The sequence below is a fragment of the Mobula hypostoma genome, chromosome 2 (assembly GCF_963921235.1).
Source record: "Mobula hypostoma chromosome 2, sMobHyp1.1, whole genome shotgun sequence".
In the NCBI taxonomy this organism is placed as follows: domain Eukaryota; kingdom Metazoa; phylum Chordata; class Chondrichthyes; order Myliobatiformes; family Myliobatidae; genus Mobula; species Mobula hypostoma.
The window spans coordinates 97245098-97267019 of record NC_086098.1 but is presented as its reverse complement, the minus strand read 5'-3'; the positions used below and the strand labels follow the sequence as shown (position 1 = coordinate 97267019).

Sequence of the window (21922 nt, the reverse complement as noted above, 5' to 3'; positions counted from 1 at the left end):
GTGTTGCTTACTTCGATGTACTCCAGTAAATTTTGGATAATAATAATAAAAAGATTTGAAAAGAAAGGAAGATTTGCCAACTCTTGTGGAAATAGATTCCATATGATAAGCAGCATTGCTGAGGGGCAGCTTGAAGATGGGAGACAGGGAGGACTTGAGGGACACCAGAGGTAAGATTGTGTGTGGAAGGAAAAAGCCAGTAAACCTGCTGGAGAAAAGCTTGAATCTGCTGGTGAGAAGCTTGAATCTGCTGGTGGACTCAATTATGTAAAATGCCAAAGTCAGGATAAAAAGCACAGGAAAAAGATCAAACACAGTCAGGTTGAAAAGCAGAGAAGGCTAGATTAGCCTCTGATATATTTAAATAGATGTTCTTTAAATGACTTTAATCCGAGCTGGTTCTGTATTGTTGCATGGCCCAAAATACAAATGGAGGGAATGTGACCTGGAAGAAAAGGGACATGAATTTAAAGGCTACTGTGGTGTTTGCACTTTAACAAAGAAGAGGCAATTGGGTGATAGTCTGCAACTGCGTGTTTAAAAGGAATCTCCTCAGTTACTGTATTTTGATTATTTGAAATTACCGTGTAAAATATAAGGTAAAATTTACCATTAGGCTGGTCTTAAAATAAGATTTTCTCTTTATCATGAGAAATGATATTTTAAGTCTTATTAAAATGTTAAGCCATGGAAAAAGACAATCGTCCCCAAAATATTTTGGGTTATCAGCATACAAACACCTATCCTTTTCATTTAACGATTATTTTACCAGTAGATTAAAATAATCTAATTAATGTTCTCTTTAAGCGCAAGGCAAAAAATTTCTGACATACTGAATATATTTTCAAATGTGATTTCATACTTAATAAATACTTCACAAAAAGCAATGAAACACTATTTAGTTTAGATAATACCTTTTGTATTCTCTACTCTGATAAATGAAAATGACATCCTTTTAGAGCTCCTTTGAAACTATACTTGCCTTTTTACATTTTATGTTAATTTTTTCCATTGACATATTTTGATATTTAAAAGTTCAAGTATATAATATAAATTTTATCATCTGTTTTTCTGTCATATCATCAAAAAACACCCAGTTAACTAGAACTAATTTTCTTGAACACCTGTAAATTATCCCATAACAAATATATACTTAATAAATTACAGACACGTCTTAATCCTTTGACAATAATAATGTAACTTGGACGATTTTTACTATCTTTAAGAATCTTCCCTTAGATTAGCCACTTTTAAAATGCCAATTAATTCTGATGTCAACCTCTAGCTCCTTTTAGACTGGTGAATTACAGCCTTTTAATTCATTTTTGAGATCTTCTGACCATATATATATATGGAGTCTCTTGATTTTTCCAGGATAACTTTATATCTGAGATGTATGACTGTTTCACAAAGTAGTTCAGAATGTGCTAATCTATTTCAAGAAAATAATGGACTTTAATATTATTAATATTTGAATTTTAAAAAGGAAAGCCCAGGCTCCTTCCACAATTTCACTTCAGATTATGTTTGGCATAATGTGCAGAATGTCACTGGGAATGCTAACAACTAGCTTGATTCAATTTTTTTTTTTGGTGTTTGCCATAGTCCAAATTTTAAGATAGTCATTGTTTATTTCAGATTTCTAGCATTTGCAATCTTCTGATTTTTCAAGATTACAGATTGTATAAACGATACAAGATTTGCAAGAAATAGATGCAAGTGTGGGCCACTCCTCCAGCCCTATTCTGCCATTCTCCTGTCCCAGACTCACTTCCCCTCCTCAGATCAGTATCCTCTGATTCCCTTAGCATCTAAAAATCTATTGATTCCAGTGGCTGAACATCCTCACCATTAAGAAACTTATCTTCTTAATGCTAAATTTCTGGTCCATTATTCCGAGACTTTGTACTTCTAGATGTCCAGCTGGAGGAAGCTGCCTTTTGCTATCTACCAACCTTGTATATTTCCAACAGAGCACTGAACTGCAGTAACTATAGGCCTCCTTCATTCGATCAAACAAGTGTACATTGAATTGATTCCAAGAGAAATGTGTCTTCAACTACAGAGATTTATCACAAGGTGCTTCAAGTCGACTCAGATACCTTGTACAGCAATCTAGTACTTCAATCCTTTGCAATAGAGGTCAATACACCATTTGTATATTAGCAAATCCAGACCCACACTATCATTTACTAGTTAGACATCAGTTTAAAAAATACTTAGATTCACCATACCACCTGAAAAATGAAAGTAGCCTCAGTTAGTCCCACATTATAATCCATTACCAACTAATTAGCTTCCTGTATCCAAAACACAAGTTATTCAGGGACAATCAGTATGGCCTTGTTAAAAGAAGATTATGTTTCATTAACACTTAAATTTAGAGTCATATAAATTCAGAGTATACAGCACCAAAACCAGTCCTCAGCTACCACATCAATGCCAACTATCAACTACTATGTAGTATACTAATCCCATTTGCCAGCATTGGTCTGTAGTCAGCTATATCTTGGAGATTCAAGTGCATTTTTACATATTTACTAAGTGTTGTGAGAGTACCATCCTGCATCACACCCTCAGGCAGCACATTCCGGATTCCAACATTTTTCTGGATGAAAAATTTCTCCTCTGTCCCCCTCTAATTATCTTACCCATTGGGCCCTCCTGTTTTAGATAGCTGAGCTATTTTTTGATGAGTCAAGAACAAGAGTTGATGAGATCCATTCTTTTGATATGGTCTATATGAATTTGACCAAGGTATTAGACAGGAAAGTAAAAAGTCACAGAGTGTTTTGTCGCAAAAAAAAAACAATGGGATTTTAGTTGACTAGGCTGTTTCTAATAGGGTTCTGCATGATACAATCCTATCTCCTTAGCTTTTTATGGTACAGTTTAGTGATTTCTATTTAAATGTAATAGAAGATTTATAGATTACATCAAAACTGGAATGAATAATTATGGATTGCAAGAAAATATCAATTGACTGGTTAGGTGGGCACTAAAGTGGCAAATATAAGTAAATTAGTTCAGCCAGGTGTGAGGTTGTCCATTTTGTGAGTAGACATGATAAGGAAATCACAGAAAATGACAGAATAATGAGAGGAGCAGTGTATGATAATGGTACGGTTCTAAAAGCTGTAGAGGAACTGAGAGATTTTGTATGCATAGATCTGCAAAACAGGCAAGGAATATTAAGCAATATTCACAAAAAATGCTGGTAAATGCAGCAAGCCAGGCAGCATCTATAGAAAGAGATACAGTCGACGTTTCGGGCTGAGACTCTTCGTCAGGGTTAACTGAAAGAAGAGATAGTAAGAGATTTGAAAGTGGGAGCGGGAGGGGGAGGGATGGAGCTAAGAGCTAGAAGGTTGATTGGCAAAAGGGATACGAGGCTGGAGAAGGGACAGGATCATGGGATGGGAGGCCTAGGGAGAAAGAAAGGGGGAGGGAAGCCCAGAGGATGGGCAAGGAGTATAATGAGAGGGACAGAGGGAAAAAGAGAGAGAGAATTTTTTTTAATAATAAATAACGAATGGGGTATGAAGGGGAGGTGGGGCATTAACGGAAGTTAGAGAAGTCAATGTTCATGCCATCAGGTTGGAGGCTACCCAGACGGAATATAAGGTGTTGTTCCTCCAACCTGAGTGTGGCTTCATCTTGACAGTAGAGGAGACCATATGAAGACAATATTCAATAAAACACCTGGAATTCTGAGCTTCACAGAGTTATAGAGTACAAAACTGGTGAGGTTATGCTCAACTTTAAAATGCAGCAATTCAAGACCAATGCATCCATCTTGAGTCATCAAGCTTTAGAGGTGCTGTGAAGCAGGGATAAGCAGGGTTTATGCTGCACTGTACTACCAGAGAATCTGGAGTTATTCTCTTTGGAGCAACATTATTTGAGAAGAGGTTTAATAAAGGTGTACTAAATAATGATAGATTTTGAAGATTGAGGGAGGGTTGGTTAAAACATGGAAGATCTTGACACCCAGCTTAATGCTGGTTCATAGGTTTGTTTGTTTTCATTAGATAAAACTGAGTGAAGTTGTTCCAGTCAGATTTAAGGATCGGGGGACACAAATTAAAAGTGATGGCAAAAGACCTGGGGAGGTTTTGAGATATAATCTCCAGAATCAAAAATTGGTCATTATCTAGAACCCGCAGCTTTTTGAGAAAGTAGATACCAACTTGAGGGAAAGTAATTAACATAGCTGAAGGGAAAGTGAACTAAACGATTCCATTGTGCTGCAGTGATTCTGTGATAGTGCTTTATAAAATAAAAGTAGAATTAATCTTTATAGTGAAAAGCAGCCCACTTGACAACAGTGTTTTAAGAAGGCAGCACTTATGTGGAGTTTGCATGTTCTCCCTGGAACCATATGGTTTTTATCCATGCTTTTTCCACCCATATTCCAAAACTGTGGGTTGGTAGGTTACACCATGTGTAAGTAACTGGTAGAATCTGGGAGGAGTTGATTAGAATGTGGGGTGAATGAAAGAAAAGAAGGGATTAATGTGGGATTAGTGCAGATAGTTGGTGTGGAATCTGTGCACATCCTTCCGTGCTGTACGTCTGTATAGGCCCAAGACCATTTTTTTAAGACAATTAAGGATGGGAAGTAAATGCTGTCCATGTTGCTGATACTTGAATCCTGAAAGTCAGATACATTTTTTCATACGTTGCTTATTGCCAAGTGATTCTATTGGCATTCTTCTGTAATGAAAAGCTCATGGTACTACAGCTCTGAACAGAATCACTGTGGCCTCCTTAATTTTCTACCTTTGGATGTGCTACACATCCTTTTTAAATTATAATCATTACTGTTGCTGCACATTGTTTAGGGGCATATTTTCATACTTCAGTTTTATAATTGTTTTTATATTCTCTTACAACAGAGGGATACTATTCAGTTAACTGGGTCTATGTTGGCTTTCAGATCAATCCCATCAATCTCATTCTCCCATATGTTACCTGTAGCCTACACTGTCTACTTGCCCATTACATACCCCAGTTCTCCCAGCAGGCACTGTGTAAGAAGTGATTTACAGAAGCCTGATAACCTAACAGGCAGCTCATCTTTGGGATGTGGGAAGGAATTGGAGCACCTGGGGAAACCCATGTGGTTACAAGGAAATTATACACATTGATAGCACTGGGGGTTAGTATCAAACACTGGAACCATGACTCAGCTGCACTAATCATAGGGCTAATGCGATGGCCAATGCAGACCTTAAGGGAACCTCACCAGTCCAGCATGTAAAGCTGAAAATGACCAATGTATTCCTACTCTGATTTTTGCCATTTTGCCAGTGTCCATCCCAAACTCTTGAATGCCCCTTTTTAATGTACCCAAAATTTTTGTGTGATAACTTCTCAAATACCTCTTTAAAATCTAGGTAATCAGTGTAAAGAATAACTTAACAGGGTAGCCTGAGCTCTAACTTAAATAAAATCAAATTTCCTCAACGTTCTGAATTTTGAAAATGTGTGTCAGTATTTCAGTACAGTCATTCTGGTTTGTAAATACCACAATTTATGTCAGATTTTTCAAAATGATTTCCTTTTCATGAAAATGTGTTCACCCTGCCTAATCATACCTGGAATGCATCAAAACTGTCACCAAATGACTGTAACAAGCATGCTAAATATTTATACAGCACAAAACTTCCACTACATTTTTGAGGAGGATTAAATGCCTAAAATGGGGTATAATGGAAATCCCCACAGATCATTCCGGATTAATATTGAAAGATTACCTGCTGCAAACTGATGATCTCTGTGCATTTCCAGATGAAGTGAAGATTATTATAAAATTCATTCTGTATTCTTTTCTGATGCAGCTTTGAGTATTTGCATTTGCGTTCGCAAACCAAGGAGACAGAACATACATGTTCAAGATCACAAGAAAACACTTTATTAGAACTAGTACAAATGCAATATAGAAAGGAAAACAAATGTCTATAGTAGTAGCAGCACAGAAATCAAAATAATACTTATCATCCACTAAACAAGCCGGCCTCTGCAATGTCAGACTCTCTCCCTTTCTCCTCCTTTCTCCCCCTCCACCCCTCTCCCCCTCCTTCCCCCTCTCTCTCTGCCTCTGCATTAACACTAACACCAGCCATGACCTAACCCATGGCAAAGCTTTCCCACTGCGCAAAAGTAAATGCCCCGTTTTTATACCCTTTAAAATTAATATCACCCCAGTACTTTTCCATTCCTTGCTGGTACCAGCTGCATCCTCTTATCACATAACCCTCAGCCCACTTACTTAATTTGGGAAAAAGGAAATGACAGGTCTGTAAAGAGGAAAATATTTCTTCACTGGTTTCTCATTTTAATGATGTCCATTCAGATACAGCCAAGCCATTACCACATACCTGTCGGAATTTCCATACTATTTTGGCATTTATCAAGGAGGAATCCTTGTTTTTTCATATGCAACACAAGTGCCATTCCCTGACTAAATGACACTGTAATAGAGTTTACATTTTAAAAGGGAGTAAGCATTATAACAAAATAATAATAATTGAAATTATGCATAAACAATAGCTGACTCAAATTATGTCAATAACTACATTCATACTTCATTTGTTTTGATTTATATTGCTGTCTCAGCATGCAGTGCAAATCTGGTATTATTAATCACCAATCTCATGCAACAAGAACAAAATTTTAAGTTACTGCAGGTGTTAAAATACATTTCACAGTGTACTGTCCTGCTATGGAGCCTTACCTACTGCAACCAAGTATTGGGAATTTCTGTGAGTATCCTCCACAATTTTTTACATCATAAGTGGATGAAAAATCTTGAGCTGTGCATACCCGAGCATAACACAGTGTCTCAGAATATTCGCCCAGTGAGTAAGGCTCTGTAGTAAGAATGCTGTTGGTCATTTGTCATGTATGGTTAAAGTTTAATTATTTTTTCTTAATTTCAGTTTACAAAATAAAATACCATGACTGGCTAAATGCATGTTTCTTATTCATTTCATCTGAACTGATTTACTCTGTGTTAAAAAGAGCCAATAAAATATTGTATTGCTACAAGTATAGAATAACTCAATTTTTAATTTTCTAGGTGACTTGTTCATATAACATGTTTATTCTTTAAAGCTTTTCTGATTTTAAAGTAACTGTTAATGAGTCCACACACACAGTTGTTTTGTCTGTTTGTTCCATCACTAACCAGGATCTCAGCGAATCAGTGATAGTGACATCTCAGATTATGATGTTGATGATGGTATTGGAGTGGTCTCAGCAGGTGGGTGGGGGGCAGATTATGTTCTAATCTATGAATGCTATCTGCATTTAGAATTGCTTTTGATGTGGGGCTCTAGCAGGAGGTCAGTAATATTTCCAGGAGCAGATAACATCTATCTACCAACCATAATAAATATAATAATTAGATATGTGAAAGCACACCTTTGTTAGCTGATATTTAATATATACAAACAATAATAATCATTCTATTAAATTCACTGCTTAAGAAGCATTTATTTCACACTGAAGATGGTGCTTATTACTTTAAAATGTGTAAATGTACATTTGACAGTGCACAGATGACTACTGATTGGGCTGACGTAATTTTTAACTAAAGCAATTGAATTTGAGTATTACAATAATGACTTTTAAAGAAAAGGTTATTTTCATCAACTTCCAGATTAGTGGCATTAGTACAATAATCACATCATAATATTGCAGCACATTTTGGAAGGCATGAACTGATGTAAATTCGTGTTGAAATAAAATAGCTAAGTAGTTTCACATCTGATTGAACTCAGTGACCTACATAAACTTACAAGTGAACAATATAAAAATAGAAACAACAGGAATTCTGCAGATGCTGAAAATTCAAGCAACACACATCAAAGTTGCTGGTGAACACAGCAGGCCAAGCAGCATCTATAGGAAGAGGCGCAGTCGACGTTTCAGGCCGAGACCCTTCGTCAGGACTAACTGAAGGAAGAGTGAGTAAGGGATTTGAAAGCTGGAGGGGGAGGGGGAGATGCAAAATGATAGGAGAAGACAGGAGGGGGAGGGATAGAGCCGAGAGCTGGACAGGTGATAGGCAAAAGGGGATACGAGAGGATCATGGGACAGGAGGTCCGGGAAGAAAGATGGGGGGGGGGGTGACCCAGAGGATGGGCAAGAGGTATATTCAGAGGGACAGAGGGAGAAAAAGGAGAGTGAGAGAAAGAATGTGTGCATAAAAATGAGTAACAGATGGGGTACGAGGGGGAGGTGGGGCCTAGCGGAAGTTAGAGAAGTCAATGTTCATGCCATCAGGTTGGAGGCTACCCAGACGGAATATAAGGTGTTGTTCCTCCAACCTGAGTGTGGCTTCATCTTTACAGTAGAGGAGGCCGTGGATAGACATGTCAGAATGGGAATGGGATGTGGAATTAAAATGTGTGGCCACTGGGAGATCCTGCTTTCTCTGGCGGACAGAGCGTAGATGTTCAGCAAAGCGGTCTCCCAGTCTGCGTCGGGTCTCACCAATATATAAAAGGCCACATCGGGAGCACCGGACGCAGTATATCACCCCAGTCGACTCACAGGTGAAGTGATGCCTCACCTGGAAGGACTGTTTGGGGCCCTGAATGGTGGTAAGGGAGGAAGTGTAAGGGCATGTGTAGCACTTGTTCCGCTTACACGGATAAGTGCCAGGAGGGAGATCAGTGGGGAGGGATGGGGGGGACGAATGGACAAGGGAGTTGTGTAGGGAGCGATCCCTGTGGAATGCAGAGAGATGGGGGGAGGGAAAGATGTGCTTAGTGGTGGGATCCCGTTGGAGGTGGCGGAAGTTACGGAGAATAATATGTTGGACCCGGAGGCTGGTGGGGTGGTAGGTGAGGACCAGGGGAACCCTATTCCTAGTGGGGTGGTGGGAGGATGGGGTGAGAGCAGATGTACGTGAAATGGGGGAGATGCGTTTAAGAGCAGAGTTGATAGTGGAGGAAGGGAAGCCCCTTTCTTTAAAAAATGAAGACATCTCCCTCGTCCTAGAATGAAAAGCCTCATCCTGAGAGCAGATGCGGCGGAGACAGAGGAATTGCGAGAAGGGGATGGCGTTTTTGCAAGAGACAGGGTGAGAAGAGGAATAGTCCAGATAGCTGTGAGAGTCAGTAGGCTTATAGTAGACATCAGTGGATAAGCTGTCTCCAGAGACAGAGACAGAAAGATCTAGAAAGGGGAGGGAGGTGTCGGAAATGGACCAGGTAAACTTGAGGGCAGGGTGAAAGTTGGAGGCAAAGTTAATAAAGTCAACGAGTTCTGCATGCGTGCAGGAAGCAGCGCCAATGCAGTCGTCGATGTAGCGAAGGAAAAGTGGGGGACAGATACCAGAATAGGCACGGAATATAAAAATAGATTTCTGTTTTGGGTTTATTTAACTTTATGTCCAAGAAAGAATTCAGGACATTTTCATAAGACATTGTATACAAAATGAGTAGTCATGATTATGCACTTACTGCGAGGCCTCAGTTAAGATATGAAATCTTGAAAGATAGAGATAGGTTTGAGGAAGATATCGTCACATGTTCCTGTAATCTATTATCCTTGTCCACATGATTAGTAAAGCCTCGCTAAATGACCCATACATGAAAAATATACATGAAAACTATAAAGTTAAAAAATAATTTAGCACATAATTAAATTGCACATTCAGTTAAGTCAAACTTGCTTTCAAAGTGCAGAATTTTAAAAACATGTAATTAGACTTGCTGAATTTTCGGTTACAATTTGTCTGCAATTCGGATCAGCAAACAATAAGATTGTTTATCATAAGAAAACTTTGTATCTAGTTTTTGTCAAAAAATCTATTTGCTCACAACTCAATAAAATTAACAGTATGCTATCATTTTTTTACGAAGGCAAATCAGTCATTTGTACACAGAAATTAAAAAGTACCACAATAAAACTAGTAATCCACATTGGAAGTAAAAAGGCAACATGCCTCATGCAAAAACAATGGTGTCAAGTGATATTTGAATAGCAATTTTAATGGAACTTATTAGGTTAAAACTTTAGAGCTTAAGGCTTTAACAAAGCAACGAAATTCTGCAATTAAATTCTACATAAAAATAATCTTTAGATTAAAGAATTTAAAAAGCTAAACATTCTGCTTTATGTTGTCTGTTTCATTTTTCATTAATTATGGTTTTAAGAATTGATTTTTGTTTTCTGCTTGAGAATCCTCTGGTATCCCACTCTATACCCTACTCCATAGGTGATCAATGCAGGGGCACAGGGAAGAGATTTGACAATTTTCTGCTCAATGAGAATAAAGAACAACAAATTATTAAGTAAAACATTAAGAGATTAAGCAAATGAGTGATTGAAAATAAAAATACCAAATAAAATTGCCTTTTTTAAAATAAACCAGCCCTATTTATCTTCCTTCGCACAGCATCCCTGAATCCTTTCAATTTCCAGAAACAAATCTCAATGCATTTTGATTATGGTCTTGCTGAGTTGCTCATTTGCAAGTTTCTTACTCTTTATTTAAATAGATTAGCCTAAATGTTCTGATTCTCATTGTTAAAATGTTAAAGCCAATTTTTTTATTGAGATTAAAGCTAATTAGAAAATCAAGTCTATCCAGTCTCCTACAATTTTTAGCTTATGTTGGCTTGCCTTGCTTGTCCTGTTAACCCTTCAACAGATTGAGCAATTATTCTGATCAATTTCTATCACCATATTACATTTACTCTTCGCTAAAGAATCCAGCTTTAGAACGTCATGTCACTTTCTGTTTCAGGAAAATTGAGGAACATTACATAGTAAGCTCTTAATTATTGCAAGTGTTCCAATTGTCAAAAGACAAAATGAATAATTTAAGAGCCATTGATTTTGATTGCTGAGGATGTTGCTTGGTAACATACCTTGTCTTCCTATTTAATTAGCTGCCAAACAAAATTGGGAGTGAAATTCCTGTACTCACATTCAGAGTATTTTGGAATTAGTGCTGGCTTATGCCCTTTCCACCTGACAGAGGAGAAATACTGTATTCATTTATTTTCTGTGTTATGTTCGCTTAATGCTTCTCAAAATAAATTGCATTTTATAATATCTAAGACTCTGTTTGGAAAGAATGTTGCTTTGTGACAGAGTTGATGGCCATGTTCTGACAGTGCTAAAATACTTTTTTTGTGGCTTGCCTGTACTATTTGAGGCTAAACTATCAGTCAACAAGATTAGTTATGTACTTCAATGGAGCAGATGATATTTGGACTCTTTTAAGTAAATATTTGGATTCCACTTATTCCCTAAGTGCCTTCCTGCTTGAGCTCCACAGGTGAAGTGCTATAGAGCAGCACATAGTCATAGACACAAAATATCCAATTGACTGCAACCTGCATGGCTTTGCTTTAACCTACTGTAGACATTTGCATGGCCTCTGGACTTGTCCATGTGTCCAAGTTGATGGCTTTCCAATTGTTTTTAATCATAATATTGCACAATAAATATCAAACAACTAGGCCAGCCCCTTGACAATCTAATTTGAATGTAGGTTGTTTTGTTTGCATGCATTTCAAAGAACGTCTCATGATTTAAAGATTAAAAGTGATGAGCTAAAGAGAGGGTGAAAATGCTGTTGGCATGGAATCACGCTTTTAATTTCTTGTTTCATTGAAGTTCATCTTTACAGTTGCAACATTGCTCATATTGATTAATATTCTTGCATACAAATATTAAAACTTACATTGTACTTTTATTTTTGGCATCTTAACCAACAGATTATAGGGTTAGCAGTAGAGAAAGTAGAGCAAGTACACTAACAGTACCAGATCAGCAGAGAAGCCCGCATCATCGTTCACGTTCTGTCTCTCCTCACCGTGGTGACGACCAGGGCAGGACCCGGTCACGATTACCCAGTGTCCCACTACAGAGGTGTGTTTCTTGTTCTTGCTGCTAGTTTCAATTTATTAAACTATGGACAGGAAGAATCATATAAAACCTTTGTTTTACAAAATTGTTAATCTGTTTTGTTGGAAAACTACAATTTCTTTCATGGAATTTCAAAATCATTGGACAAAAAGACACTGTGATAACCAATAGTGGGTTTAGTGCTTCTGTGACTTCCTTGCACTAAATTGTTTTCTCTTGAGATAAAAGATGTTGAGAGAACGTTTTCACTTGAAGTGTAGTCTTAACAACCCTCAACTAACCTGTAGATCTTTTCTCATAGGAGTCTCGATGAGATCCATCAGAGCAGACGGTCTCGCTCTCCCACACGATATCAAGCTGTCTCACGCAGTCCCATCGAGCGCAGACCCAGGGAGTTAGACACTCATTACACATATGAAAGAGACAGGTACAGTGTTCATCAATTTTCCCAGTGCTCTTGTTCAGCATCTTGATCAACATTTTGTAATAGTTTTCATTTTAGTGGTGTTTGTAAGTAATTCCACTGATCGAAAACGTCATCTCTCCAATAGAGGTGACTAAAATGGAAAATATCTGAATTATTTGCCAGCTGAATTATTTCATGGCCATTCCCCTCTGAACTCTGTCTCTGTTTTTGTTCTGAGCTCTACCGATATTTTCTGACTGACCTTCTGACTCACATAGCCAGCTAATTAACCGCATCAGAATAGAGACTTAGCACACAATAGGCAAGGAATTGCTGGGAAAATAATGGCAAATTAATGCAGTACCTTAACATTGTGGTTAAAAGAGAGATGAGAAAGAAAATACCATAATGTAAATTTCCATATGATTTACGAGCATTTCATTAGGAGACTCATAGAAATGGAAAGGACATTGTCAGTTTCTGACTGGGTTTCAAGAAAATTTGTCAAGGTTAATTTCACAAGCACAGAAAGTTAGTATTAAACAATATCAGGGAGAACATCACATATGGGAACCCACTCACACCATAAGTTTGAGTTTATTGTCATTCAACTGTACACATGTATACCACCAAATGAAACAACATTCCTCCAGACCAAGGTGTACAACACACTACATATAACTCACATACATAACTCATAAAGTAATATTACCACTAGTAAATTAATAAATAATAAGGTGCATTTGTGTCAAGTTAAAAAATAAACAGTATAATGCTACTGATGCTTCATGTGTGATGAGACCTGGGCCATGGCAGGGAGTTCAGTAGTTTTACGGCCTGCGGGAATAAACTTTTTCACATCCTAAATATTCTTGTCCCACTGCTACAGTATCTCCTGCCTGATGGTTGGGGATCAAAGAGCTTGTTGGACAGATGAAAGGGATCATTGAAAATGCAAAGAGCCTTGTGTACACAACATTCCTGATAAATATCTGTGATGGATGGAGGGGATACCCCAATGATCCTCCAAGCAGTCCTCACAATCTTTTGTAGGGACTTGCGGTCAGATGCCTTACAATTCCTAGACCAGATGGTGTGATGTAGTTGGTCAGCTCACTCTCAATGGTGCTCCTGTAAAAATTTGTTTGAATGGGTGGGGGGGTCCCTTGCTCGACTCAATCTCCTCAAAAAGTGGAGACGCTTTGCTTTCTTGACCAAAGAAGTGGTGTTGAGGGACCAATTTACCTGTAGTAAAATCTCCTGGATATTCTTTAAATTACTTATTTTTCCTTCCATTTCCTTTCTGTCTCATTTCCTTTTCATTGTCTTTTCTCCTTCATCCAATCTTTCTTTCCATTTCTTTGTTTAACATATTGTATTTAATTTGACTTGAATTCCTTTGCTGTCATTTCTTGCTTCTTCTTGTGTCCACAGATGCTATTCATGCAGAAGATAAATTCTTGATCACAATTTTCACAAGATTCAGGATATCCCATTGACTGTAGTCCCATATCCCATACACATTACTGATTAGGTATTAAGTGTCTGAATTACTTAATAATTTACAACTGGCAGTGTTCAGCACCATTTTTTTTGGTGGATGATGAAAAATCTAATCTTTCACAGTTGACCTTTATCTTCTCCTGAAACCCCAAACCTATGATGCATGTTCTCAAACTCTGTTTGCTCTTTCTCCTTTTATCTATAATAACCTCAATTTATTTTCTCTCTTCCCTTGTATCATGACTTGGAAGGCCTGTGTTATTAATCTTCGCTCTCCACTTAGGATACTCATTTTTCAACATGGAGTACAAGTGCATCTTCTTAATTTATTTCTTTTGGGTTTTATATTTTCCTTATGCATTTTGATTCAGTACGAGCTTCAAAGGTAGTTGCAACCAACCTAGATGTTTCTGATGGCCGCCTTTCTCCATGCTTTTGAGGAGGCTGCTTGGTCTCACCTGTGAAGCTTTCTTAATTCATTTCTCATCTTACTTTCACTCTGATCTAGTGGAATCCAGTAATGTTTTTCTCATCCCCATTTGCTGCTTACTGGGATGAGTCTACCAAAGGCATAAACTTTCCAAAATATCCTTTGTATTGGAGAGCTAAATCAATTTTCAATCTTGTCACATGCAGCAGGAGTGACTATGCAAAGAATAAAAACAACCGAGATTGGTGTTCCTGCCTTTTTCCCAAAATAAAGTTAACAAAGGTTATTAACTATACCTAACAAGACTGTCATAGTCTGGACCTAACTACGTTACTGTAGCTTGATGTGTGCCCTCTGTATCTGCTGAATACTGATGACTGCTCTATTTCAATCAGTGGGTGATTCGGCAAAAGGATATTTGAAATACGGAGACTGGAAATATTAGCCATTGAAACTGATCTCAAATTGAAAAAAGGAGGTGAAGAGCAGCAAGGGCTATGTGGATTGTATTAGAAACAGAAAGCAAATTACAGCAAGAAAATTCTAACTTTCCTTTCTATCACCTTATGTAATAAACTGTAAATCCACTTGTTATTGTTAAGTTAAACGAGGTATGATGAAAATTTGGTTTTGCAACCCATTCATACAGATCATTTCATCACATCAGTGCATTGAGGTAGTACAAGGGAAAACAATAATGGAGTACAGAATGAAGGGTTATAACTTCAGAGAACAGTGCCGGCAAACAAGAAGGTGCAAGGTCATAACAACATAGAATCTTGAGCTCACAATCTATCTTACTCTAGTAGGGAACTGTTCAATAGTCTTATAACAGTGGGGTAGGTACTATCTTTGTGCCTGGGTGGTATGTGCTTTCAAGCTTTGGTATCTTCTGCATGATGGGTAGGGGGAGAAAAGGGAATATCCAAGGTGGATGAGGTATTTAATTATGTTGGCTGTTTTACTGAAGCAGGTAAGTATTAACAGAGTCTATGGAGGGGAGTCTGGTTTCCATGTGTGTTGGACTCTGTCCACAATTCTCTTGCAGACTCAGGCAGAGCAGTTTCCATAGCAAACTATAATACATCCAGATAGGATGCTTCCTGTGGTGTACCTATTAATATTAGTGGGGTCACAGGGGACATGGCAAATTTCTTTAGGCCCCCAGAAGAAGTAGAGGAACTGGTGCACTTTCTTGGCCATGTGCCTGCATGGTTGGACCAAGGCAGGCCATTGCTGATGTTTACTCTTATAAACTTGAAGTCTTCAGCCCTCTTGACTCAGCAGTATTGATAGAAATAGGATTATGTACATCACCCCTCCACCCCTTTTCAATGGTCAATGCCCAGCTCATTTGTTTTGCTGACATTGAGGGAAAGGTCGTTGTCATGACACCATACCATTCGGTTCTGTATCTCCTTCCGGTACTGCAACTCATCATTATTTCAGATATTCAGCCCACTATGATGGTGTCATCTACAAACTTGTGGATGGAGTTTGAGCAGAATCTGCCCACGTAGTCATGAATGTGTAGGGAGTAAAGGAGTTGGTGAGGAAACAGCCTTGTAGGGCACATGATATTGAGAATTGTGGTGGAGCTGTTGTGTCCTGTCCTTATTAATTGCAGTCTGTTGGACAGGGAGTCAAGGATCCAGTTGCAAAGGGAGGTATTAAGTCAGATGCCTAACAGTTTGCAAATTACACAATTTAAGGTGGAGCTGAAGTATATAAACAACAGCCTAACATAGGTGTCTTTACTGTCCTCATGCTCCAGAGATGAGTTTAGGGCCGGTGAGATGACATTTGCTATGGAATACGTATATTGCAGTGGGTGGAGGTTGTCTGGAAGGCTGGAGTTAATAGATGGCATGACCAGCCTCTCGAAGCACTTCATGGTGGTGGATGTCTGAGCCACCGGCAGTAATCATTAAAGCACATTGCCTTATTTTTCTTCGGTACCAATTCATGATAGCAATCACTGTATTCTGGGGTACTCTTCAGAAGACAAAGAAGGCAAGTTCGAGGTATTAACTCCTGCTACAACAGCCCTCCAGGTATGTGGTAACCACACTTTAATGGCAGAAAGGGTGTAAGTTTGCTCCCATGCTTTGGATGCTGAGCTGCCTACACCCAATAAGGATGCTGGAGCTTGTGAGTACAGCAACACTGTATCTGAGATGGCAGAGGAGTCACAGTCTAGTTAGAGAGCTGTGATGGGTGAAATAGGGAGGGGAGATTGTGCTTTTTAACCTCATGTATTAGCACTTTTTCCTTCAGCAGCTCATCACCACTTCCTGTCTACAGGAGGGATTGAGTTACAAAATATTTTGCAGATGCTGGAAACCTTGTTGTTGAGATTGGGGTGGAGTAATAGAACTGTAGGACATGTTATTAAAGAGGTATTCGATAGCTTAGCATGCTTAAAGATGGATAAGTCTGAAAAGTCTGATGAGATGTATCCCAGACTGCTAAGGAAGGCAAGACAAGATATTCCTGTGGCTCTGACTGAAATATTTAAATAAAGTGGCTAAAAAAAAATTGAATCTTTGCCTTCATTTACTGAAGCATAGAATTTAAATGCAGAGAGATTTTGATTTAACATTATAAAACATTGGTTAGGCTACAACTGGAGAGCTGTGTACAGCTCTTCACCTTAAAGGAAAACATGATTGCATTGGAAAAGGTGCAGAGATTTATCAGGATTTTGCCTGAGATGAAATATTTAATTACGAAGAAAGACTCATAGGTGCGGTTCATTTTCCTTGGAGTGGAGGAGGCTAGAGAATTACAGGGCAATTAGGAAACTGTTCCCAATTGCAGGGGTATCTGAAACTAGAGGGCTTAGAATGAGGGACAACAAATTTAGGAGGGATTTGAGGAAGAATGTTTTCACTCCTTAGGTGGTTGGAATCTGAAATACATTGCCAGAGTGCATAGAGTATGAAGGCACTCTCATGATATTTAAGACAAACACCTGAGTCATCTGATTCATGAGTGGGAGAAATACAATAGACCAAATATTCAGCCTCTGAGTACTGAGTGAGAAATACAACCAAAATCAGGACATCTTCCACGTGTTCTTCGACTTCAAGAAGGCATTCAACAGGGTGTGGTGTAATGTACTCTGGACCACAATGAAGAGCTACAACATGAGCCAGAAGCTGATCCAAACCATCAAGCAGCTCTACACCAAAGCTAGCAGTGCAAAACTTGATCAAGGAATGGTTGGAGAGTGGTCCCACATATCAGTTGGAATCCGACAAGGCTGCCTCCTTTTCACCCTTGCTTTTCAATGTTTTCCTGGAGCCAATAATATCTGATGCTCTGGAAGACCGTATCAGCAAGTCAGCATTGGAGGACAGTCCATAACCAACCTCAGGTTCACCAATGACATTGATGGGCTGGCAGGAAGTGAGGATAAACTGGCCTGCCTTGTGAAATGTCTGGGCAATACATCTACCAGATATTGCATGGAGATCAGCACAGAGAGAACCAAGCTGATGAGAAACAGTGAGGAGCCAATCACAACAAAAATCACAGTCTGTGGACAAGAACTAGAGACTGTCAAATGGTTCAAGTATCTTGGCATCATCATCAACCAAGAAGGATCAAAACCTGAAGTCCTTGCAAGGACAGTCTAAACAACAGCAACACTGGCTAAACTAAAACCAATCTGGAGAGACAATAACATCACTCTCAGATCCAAGTTGAAACTCCTGCATGCACTTAAGCTCTCCATCTTCTTAAATGCATGCAAATCGTGGACTTTGACAGCAGAACTGCAAAAGAAGATCCAGGCAGTAGCAATGAGATGCTTCAAAAGGTTCCTCAGCGTCTCCTATACAAATCTTGTCTAAAAAACGATGAAGTACAAAGAACCATCACCCAGCATATGAGACACTATAGAGATCTACTGTCCACAGTAAAGAAGAGGAAACTGAGATGGTATGGCCAAATAACAAGATTTGAAAGTGGGACGGGGAGGGGGAGATCGGAAATGATAGGAGAAGACAAGAGGAGGAGGGAAGAAGCTAAGAGCTGGAAAGTTGATTGGCAGAAGGGGTACAGAGCTGGAGAAGGGGGAGGATCATGGGACAGGAGGCCCAGGGAGAAAGAAAAGGGGAGTGGAGCCCAGAGGAAGATAGAGAGCAGGCAAGAAGTGATTGTGAGAGGGACAGAGAGAAGAAAAAAAGAGGGGGGAATAAAAATAAATAAGGAATGGGGTAAGAAGGGGAGGAGGGGCATTAACGGAAGTTAGAGAAATCAGTGCTTATGCCATCAGATTGGAGGCTACCCAGACGGAATATAAGGTGTTGTTCCTCCGACCTGAGTGTGGCTTCGTCTTGACAGTAGAGGAGGCCATGGATTGACATATCAGAATGGGAATGGGACATGGAATTAAAATGTGTCACCACTGGGAAATCCTGCTTTCTTTGGTGGACAGAGTGTAGGTGTTCAGCAAAACAGTCTCCCAGTCTGCATCGGGTCTCACCAATATATAGCAGGCCACACCAGGAGCACCAGATGCAGTATATCACACCAACCGTCTCACAGGTGAAGTGTCGCCTCACCTGGAAGGACTGTCTGGGGCCCTGAATGGTGGTGAGGGAGGAAGTGTAAAGGCAGGTGTAGCATTTGTTCTACTTACAAGGATAAGTGCCGGGAGGGAGATCGGTGGGAAAGGATGGGGGGGAACGAATGGACAGGGGAGTCGCGTAGGGGGCGATCCCTGCGGAAAGCAGAAAGGGGAGGGAGGGAAAGATGTGCTTTGTAGTGGGATCCCTTTGGAGATAGCGGAAGTTACTGAGAATTATGTTGGACACGGAGGCTGGTGGGGTGGTAGGTGAGATCAAGGGGAACCCTATCCCTAGTGGGGTGGCGGGATGATGGGGTGAGAGCAGATGTGCGTGAAATGGGAGAGATGCATTTGAGAGCAGAGTTGATGGTGGAGGAAGGGAAGCCCCTTTCTACTACTTTAAAAACATTACATGTTATTCAAAAAAGACTTGAAATTGTTATTGTGAAAACACCAATGTGGTTGGGTTGAGCCAGTTTCTTTATATTGGGTAAGTCCTTCTGCAAGGAGTTTGAAGATGTTTTACAACTGTTTTACAACTCAAATTTTATTCAAAACTTACAATTTTAGAAATTCACTACTTCACCTTTTAAAAAATTGTTTTTATCTTGGAAAAAATTTGCCTTTAGAATTAAGCATAGTAAATTAGGCTAAGTTTAAATTTGATTTTAATTTTATTAAAACTCTAGAATGTAAGCTGTTACAGCTTGCTGAGAATAAATTTATGTAACCAGAAGAAAATAAATCCTATTTTGCTTTCCTTTTGTTATTTAAATCAACTCTATTTAGCAATCAGGATTAGTGTTTTAAATTTCATGGATGTTTCAAAATATGTTTACAGGGAGCAGGATAATCACTAAATAATATAGACTATCTGGTAAAACAAACAGACACATGACAGATGGAATTTAATCCAGATATGAGGTGTATAGTGCCTTGAGAAGGTATTCAGCTTCCACAACTATTTTTACATTTTACTGTCCCATTTTCCAAATTTAAAATATGTTGAAGTAGGATTTTTGAGCTAACCTATAAAACTTTGTGCATCATGTTAAATCAAGAGAAAAATTCCAAAACCTGTCAATAATTTACTAAAAATTAAAAACCAAAATTGTGAGGCTGTAAATGCATTCATCCCGTGTAATTACAACACCAACTTTCCTCGGGTGCAATACTGTATATTATCTGACCAACTCATTCAATTTGTTGATGTAGAAAATTGGAGGACTGCCTGAATAATAATCCCCTCTCTCTGTAAGGTCCAACAGTATGGTAGCTTTTCAACATACCAAACCAAAATGACGGTAAAAGAGCATACAAGGCAAGACACAGAAATAATAATAGAGAAGCACAAATCTGGGGAAGGGGAACAGACCATCTCAAAGGCACTGAACATACCTCGAAGCTCAGTGCACTTCATTGTGAAAAAGTGGAAAAGATGTGAAACCACAGCTATGCTGCCCTAGGTCAGACCATCCCTCTAAACTTAGTCGCCAGAGACAAATGGCATTTGTGAGAGGCTACTGTGACGCGAACAGTCATTCTGAGTGAGCTACGGAAGTCCATAGCTTTAACTGGAGTTGAAGTTCATGACTCCAATATTTCTGAGGCCTTGCACAAAATGGGTATTTATGGAAGAGTGGCAAAAAGGGTGACAAGGAAGAACCCCTGGCTAGAAAAAGCATATATTTGCCCGTAAAGACTGCAAAGTGTCAGTTAGAAGATACTGTAAAGATGTGAAAGAAGGTCCTATGGTCAGATGAGACGAAAGTGGAACTTTTTGGTGTAAATCTATTACTTTGCATCAGCCAGGTCACATCACCCCTACTGTAAGGTATGGTGGAGGTAGCATCATGCTGGAGGGATACTTTTCAGCAGCAGGGACTAGAAATCTGATCAGGATTGATTGGAAGTTGAATGTTGCTTAATACAGAGAGATCCTGGTTAAAAACCTGTTAGCCTCTGCCAGGAAGCTTGAACTGGGGAGGAAATTCATTGCTCAATAGGAAAACAACCCAAAGAACACTGCCAGAGCAACCATGGAGTGGCTTCAAATAAAAAAAAATGATGTCCTTGAGTTACCCAGTTAAGAGTCCAATCGAACATCTCTGACAAGACCTCGAGATTGCTGCCTACTACCAGCACTCCCCAACTAACTCTCACAGCTATCTGGACTATTCTTCTTCTCACCCTGTCTCTTACAAAAATGCCATCCCCTTCTCGCAATTCCTCCGTCTCCGCTGCATCTGCTCTCAGGATGAGGCTTTTCATTCCAGGGGAAGGAGATGTCCTCCTTTTTTAAAGAAAGGGGCTTCCCTTCCTCCACCATCAACTTTGCTCTCAAACGCATCTCTCCCATTTCACACACATCTGCTCTCACCCCATCCTCCCGTCACCCCACTAGGAATAGGGTTTCCCTTGTCCTCAACTACCACCCCACCAGCCTCCGGGTCCAACATATAATTCTCTGTAACTTCCGCTACCTCCAATGGGATCCCACCACTAAACACATCTTTCCCTCCCCCCCCCTTGCTTTCCGTAGGGATCGCTCCCTATGCGGCTCCCTTGTCCATTTGTCCCCCAATCCCTTCCCACCAATCTCCCTCCCGGCACTTATCTTTGTAAGCGGAACAAGTGCTACACATGCCCTTACACTTCCTCCCTCACCACCATTCAGGGCCCCAGACAGTCCTTCCAGGTGAGGCGACACTTCACCTGTGAGGCAGCTGGGGTGATATACAGATGAACAAATACATCTTTGATTGGATCTGGAGTGGACACTACGTCTGAGTTTACCACCATCTTACTGGAAAATCTAAGATTATTCCCCTTCAAACAAAGGTGGTTAACAGATGGCTTCAAAGTTATAGTTTCTCATTATTTCTTCCCACAAATGGTTCAGTAACTAAAGGTCTTATATTTAAAACAGTTGATAAAGATAATGATTAGCTTTAGATGTCACATGCACATCAAAATATCGAAACATACAGTGAAGTTTGTCATTTGTCGCCAATCAAGTCAGCAAGGATTATGACAGGCACCTGCAAATGTCAACCTGCTTTGGAATCGGGGGGGGGGGGGGGCGCAACAAGAATACCTGAAGGAAACCCAC

General features: G+C 39.4%; 1 protein-coding gene across 2 annotated transcripts in view; it reads left to right on the top strand.

Annotated features, from left to right (window-relative positions):
* Positions 1-21922, top strand: part of LOC134342316 (regulating synaptic membrane exocytosis protein 1-like) — a 622982-nt gene that overhangs the window by 391950 nt on the left and 209110 nt on the right. For both annotated transcript variants that reach the window (XM_063040293.1, XM_063040291.1), the window contains exons 16-18: positions 7196-7267; positions 11745-11898; positions 12197-12322. In XM_063040293.1, the coding sequence (XP_062896363.1) occupies positions 7196-7267; positions 11745-11898; positions 12197-12322 (352 nt within the window). The remainder of the gene's footprint in view (positions 1-7195; positions 7268-11744; positions 11899-12196; positions 12323-21922) is intronic.